We start from the raw sequence: 5,920 nt of genomic DNA, 5'->3' as shown, positions 1-5,920 counted from the left end.
ATGAATGGAAGTAAATGAGGAAATTGAATTAACAGCTATAATGAATGCTAATTTAATACATAGACTAAATGATTAAAAAATAAAAGAGGAAAGTGAATTATGATCCTTGTTGAATATTTATTTAATATAGACTAACAAAAAGAAAACAAAAAATAAGAGAATAATTTATTTATTTGATTTCATTGATACCAATAGCCTCTTGAGAAACCAAGCAACTATACTCATAAGAAAGAAAAAAAAAATTAAAAGAGTTTAGTACATTGATTTCATATTTTCATATATATATATATATATACACCACATGCATTGAACTTGTTTTGCTCATGCTATTTTAACCACCACGATGACCTCCTCCTATAAAGTTCTATCCATATCTCAGAGTGGGCCCAGAACCATCTACTATATGCATTAGATCCTTTACATGAATCTAGGCTAAGCATTTCCACACAACAGCTACTCCTTTATATATATCTTCAACCTCTTCTCCTTCCATTCCATCTCTCTCCCTCTCTCTCTCTATATATATAATAACCATCCTTTCCTCTTTTCCTCCCATTTATTCATCTTAATAATCCCCGAAAAATGGACTCTCCAGCAACAACCATGGGAAGCGCTTATCCATTACATCAACCATAGAGCATAAATTTTTCAACAATGGAGAGAGGCAAGCATGGCCAAGAGAACTCCACAGAGTATTTTGCATGCAAGGAGGAGACACCGATGTCAGCTATGCCAAGAATTCTGAAGCAACTGCATGTGCTATTGCCTTATCAAAGCCACTGTTACATGATGCAATCGCCTCAATGAAGCTTTTCTGTGGAGCAGAATCGATAAGGATTGCAGATTTGGGTTGTGCCACTGGTTACAACACAGTCTCCACTGTTGAATTTGTTGTAGAGAACTTGAGGAAGCGGTACGAGGTTGAACTCAGCCATGTCCCAGAATTCGAAGCATCTTTCTCTGATCTCCCTTCAAATGACTTCAACTCACTATTTCAGTTACTTTTGCCATCATTTGACTCTACAGAAAGGCAATATTTTGTGGCTGGTGTTCCCGGTTCCTTCTATGGGCGCTTGTTCCCCTCTAGGAAACTTCACTTGGTTGTTAGTTTGAACTCCTTGCATTGGCTTTCTCGGGTATATACTTAGTCTCTTGCATTAAATTCTTTAAAAATGTAAATCGCTTAGCTTCTTATTTAGAGCATTCTTGGATAATGATGCATAGATTCCAGAGGCAGTGGTGAATAGGCAGTCACCGGCATGGAACAAAGGAAGAGTGTGGGTTCACGGAGCGAAGGATGAGGTCGTCGAAGCCTATGCAAAGCAGTCAGAAGAAGACTTGGAGGCTTTCCTACAATGCAGAAAGGCTGAGATCGTTGAGGGAGGGGTCCTCTTCTTATTAATGGCAGGGAGGCCTAGCTTGCAGCCTCCTGAGAACCAGTTGAATGATGAAGATACAAGAGCAAAACATCCCTTCATCATTATTGATCAAGCTTGGAAAGAATTGGTTAATGAGGTATATATATATATATAAATATATTTCTATTATCATATGTAACCCCCCATCACACCTTAAAGCCAATATGACACTAAATACTTGTCCCCATCGATATTTATTTTAGTTTTTTGTACACTTCTTTATCATTTTTATTGAAAGGAAGGTTCATATATATATTTGAGCAATTTAAAAAATCGTTCTGTACCAGGGATGTATCGAAGAGGAGGCCAGAGACATGTTCAACATTCCAGCATATATGAGGAGCATAGAAGAGGTGAAATCTGCATTTGAAAAGTGCAATGGTTTTGAAATAAAAACCATCGAGTATTTGAAACTGATCGAACATTCTAAAGAGAAACAAGAGGATTCGATTAAGGATCCCAGTTCGTACGGTCGAGCAAAGGCCAACTTTGTTCAATCTGGCTTGAGGCCTCTCATTGAAGCTCACCTTGGTAAAATCTTCACAGAGAAATTATTCAATAGGTTTGAGAAGAAGTACTCTGAGGATATAAACTTGCTGCATAAGATTTGCATCTATGGTCTTATCGTGGTGAGTGCAACTAGGAAGTGAGGCCAGTGCTCATAGTAATCATGTGTGAAAGTTCTAGTTGGAATCTTTGAATTCTTTTTCATGTTTTCTTGTTTCCTCATATTAAAAAAAAATGGAAATTCCTAATAGTTCATCACATATATTAGTCATAAATTATATTCTGATCTGCAACTTGCATGTGATGTAGAAATCTACATATGCATATGATAATAACAAGCTAGACCACTGCTTATCTCTTTGGACAGAAGGTAGTTTTCTTCGGTGTTGTGTAAAAGCAGCATTATTGATAGGCTGGGATTAAACAATGACAAAGAAATCTACTACTTCAAGCTGCTACAAAGTGATAATTGTGTAAGAAATCTCATAGTGAAGTAAAAGCAACGGTGTCCCCTCAAAAGAGTGCAAGACATGGACAAGCAGCTTCTCAGATTTGAGTATTAAAAACCAAACCAGAAATGTCATTTCATCTTCAATTCACTTTTTCATCTTCATGATCATAATTCCTAAATGTTAATTTTATCTATCAGTCTATGTTCTTCTCCATTATAAGTGCTAAACAAAGCTCTTAATAGTACTTAACTATCAATGATGATTCTTTAATTAAAAATCACCCAATCAGAAAACTTATTGTGTGGTTGCGTACTTTAAGCACTCCTACTCATAGCTGTGTTGATGCTTAATAGAGAGTAGTATAGATGAGATGAAATATTGCACTTTGAAAATGACAGGCTTAGATGATGAATTCAGCTAAGGTAAAAGTTTAACGGATCTCAATCATCCATGCTTGAGGAGTCGAGAATATTGCCAGTATTGTTCTAGTAAAAAAATATTGACAATATTACACTACAGGAAAATCGGCAATTACGGGCGGCCTGTTCTGACTGTTTTGGTAAGTTTTCAATTGGTTTTAAAAATTTTTGACAGTTTTCCGGCGTTTCATAAATCGTCGGAATAAACCGCATAGGAAAGGATTTCAGACGTCCAATTTGCAGCGGTCAAAAGTTCCGGCGGCCAAACAGCCGATAAATTCTGGCGCTTTCTAATTAGGTTTATGCATATTAACTTAGATGATTAGAGGGAATATAAAACACTCAATATAGATATTAGAAAGGGGCTATTATATTATTATTGATTTTGTTATTCAAATTCATGTCCTCTTGATATTTGTGGTGGCATCATAATTCTTGCTCCAACCCTATATACCCACTAAAAAAAGATGGAAAATGCATTATTTATCAACATATATCATTATAAATATATTAGTTTTGCAAAACTTCTAACTTGGACGGAGACACTGAGAGAAGAAAAGACTAGAGGAGAGCTAATAAGTGGTTATTAATTGTCTCGAATAATCAATGATTTTGAGAGAGAGAGAGAGAGAGAGAGAAATGAGTCATGACTTAGTTGGCTGGTTTGATTAAGAAGCTTGATTCCAACTACAAGGCCCGCTCTATCAACCATCACATCGAATCTGTTATGTAGATCCTATGGCCAAAAGCCTGCATGAAGAAGGCAAGCTGCGATTTACTAGTCTTTACTATCCATGTGAACATGTCTCATACTTAATTTGGGGGCCACAATGCCACCATATGCTTGACACATTAGTGTTAGCATAATGTAATTCAGAAAAAGCATATCACAAGAAATCTTTCTTGTTTGCTAGATTTTTAAAATGTTGAGAGCTAACAAATTGCTCACAGATTGGCTAAGTTCTATGACCAAGTTAGTTGCACAATGGTAGTAACGAAATGCTTCAAAAAAATATATTACCAAAATCATGAAAATCATTTACGGTGAATATAACAGTGGTTAAAACCGCTGCCTATAAATTTTTATAGCTGTGGTTTTAAAACCGCTATAAACTATTGTGACAACATTAACTTTTTTGTAGTGATTTCAACCCTTTCTTTTTATGTGAAGGCACTATACATGAATTTTGACATGAAATTCATTCCATGATTGGCTTAAGACATGCTATTGTGACACTTTTCTTTTTTACAGAGTGCATGATTGAGGGGCGTTTAATTGGGAATTTTATTTATTTAGTTAGCGCACAATATGCGTAGCTCGTTCGGAACAAAAGCTAATTTAATTTTTATGAAAAATTTCTTTTAAAACACAAATTTGGAAATGAAGATATGAAGTTGCTTCATAGAATAATTTTCATAAAAGTTCTCAATATCCTTTATGAAAATTATATATAGTACTCTAATAAACACCACTAAATCTCTTCTACTCACACTTTTGATAGTAATTTCTAGTGCTTTTCATCACATGTGATAGGCTCATCTTTTAACAAAAATTTGTCTAAACAAAATTTCTTCCTACTTGCACAATCATTACGTAATTTGAAATAGTCTAGCTGAAAATCATACCACTCATGTTTGAATAAAATACATGACTACACTTGATCTTTATTCACACTATAGAAAAAAAGTGCATCAAGATTTAAATCTTACAGTGATATACATATAACCATGAAGAAACTCCTACCAATGGAATGCCTTATAAGATTGAAAAAAAGATCATAAGAAATAATTAACCGGTCGAATCAAGAGAGATTATTGTGTTGAAAATTTGTACACTTTGAAAGCATCAAACATATTGTCACATGAAATTCATTTTGAAAATCTTATGGAATTTAGGGCCCTCAATTCAATTGTTTTGGTTGAAATTCCATGGAAAACTACTAGCTAGCGTATAGAATCTTGTATTGACCAAACACTGAGAAATAAGTTTGATCAACAAAAATAAAATAATAATAAAATAAAATCTAAAATAGTTGTGATGAAATGAACCATTATTATAATTTTCTATTTCCAGGAAATTTAGGCATTTAATCTATGCACACAATAAAGTTTCGAGTGTGAAAATTTAAAAGAAAAATATCAATAAATTTGCTATATTAAACTTTCATTTTTAACCAGACGAGTAATCTGCACTAGAAAGAATTTGTGAGCTAGTTACAGTGGAAACTAATCACCTAAAAGTGTAACATTGTTTCTAGACGAGCTATGTCCAAGATATATTATTGTTTCCATAAGTCTGAAACTTCTTTGATGTGCCATGAAAAATGATGGAAAATATGGAAAAATTGGTTGTTCAAGAAAGTGACATGGGGACCCATTACTTTGAGAATCAATAAGCTTATTGAAAAGAATTGGTGAAGGTGAAAGTTTGCTGGTATATTCTGAGCTGGTTTCAACACATGACAGGCTTTTGGGACTTAACACTGAAGCAGCTTAATTGTTGGGAGTATCTATACATATCAAATTATTGAATGTTTACCATAAAAAAAATCTTTTTATATACAGCTATAAAAACTAGTTGGATGTTTACCATACAAAAAATTATATTATATTGGGTCAATTGAACTCTTTCTTTTTATAAGTAACTGAATCAAATATGAAAAGTAATTTTAGCTCGTTAATTTACTATATGAGGTGAACTTACACATGAACCAACTCGATTTCTATAGATTCATATTAGCCCTTCATTAATATATATATATATAGGTTTCACCTTGAGAATTTGAATCTAACCATTTTTTCATATCAATTTTAGCCATAATGTCCATTTCCTTGAGGACTTTTCATGACAGGTTGGTAGTTAGTGAGTCAATTTTAAGAGGATTGTCAGAAATAATTATCTAAAGAATGCAATGTGTTAGCTTTATGAAATGCGCATGCATTCCAATGTGTGGTAATGAAATCTAAAAGAAAAGTTTGATGATTCCTCAAACCTATCATAGAAGGGAGCCCATTTAAACAGTCTCATATAATTTTTGTAAGATTATCAAATCATCTAAAGAGGTGTTGTGTATTCATCACCATTTTGGAATCTTATAATAAGGATAAATTTATTATCTAATAG

General features: G+C 33.6%; 1 protein-coding gene across 1 annotated transcript; it reads left to right on the top strand.

Annotated features, from left to right (window-relative positions):
- Window positions 1–498: 498 nt before the first annotated feature.
- LOC110104088 (gibberellic acid methyltransferase 2) lies at window positions 499–2,531 on the top strand. Its single transcript, XM_028695820.1, has 3 exons — window positions 499–1,136; window positions 1,225–1,515; window positions 1,706–2,531. Exons 1-3 carry the CDS (start codon window positions 702–704, stop codon window positions 2,066–2,068), a joined length of 1,089 nt encoding a protein of 362 aa, XP_028551653.1. The 5' UTR covers window positions 499–701; the 3' UTR covers window positions 2,069–2,531.
- The last annotated feature ends 3,389 nt before the right edge of the window (window positions 2,532–5,920 follow it).

Source organism: Dendrobium catenatum, unplaced genomic scaffold (assembly GCF_001605985.2).
Source record: "Dendrobium catenatum unplaced genomic scaffold, ASM160598v2 fragScaff_scaffold_692, whole genome shotgun sequence".
In the NCBI taxonomy this organism is placed as follows: domain Eukaryota; kingdom Viridiplantae; phylum Streptophyta; class Magnoliopsida; order Asparagales; family Orchidaceae; genus Dendrobium; species Dendrobium catenatum.
This window is presented reverse-complemented; position numbering and strand designations above follow the sequence as displayed.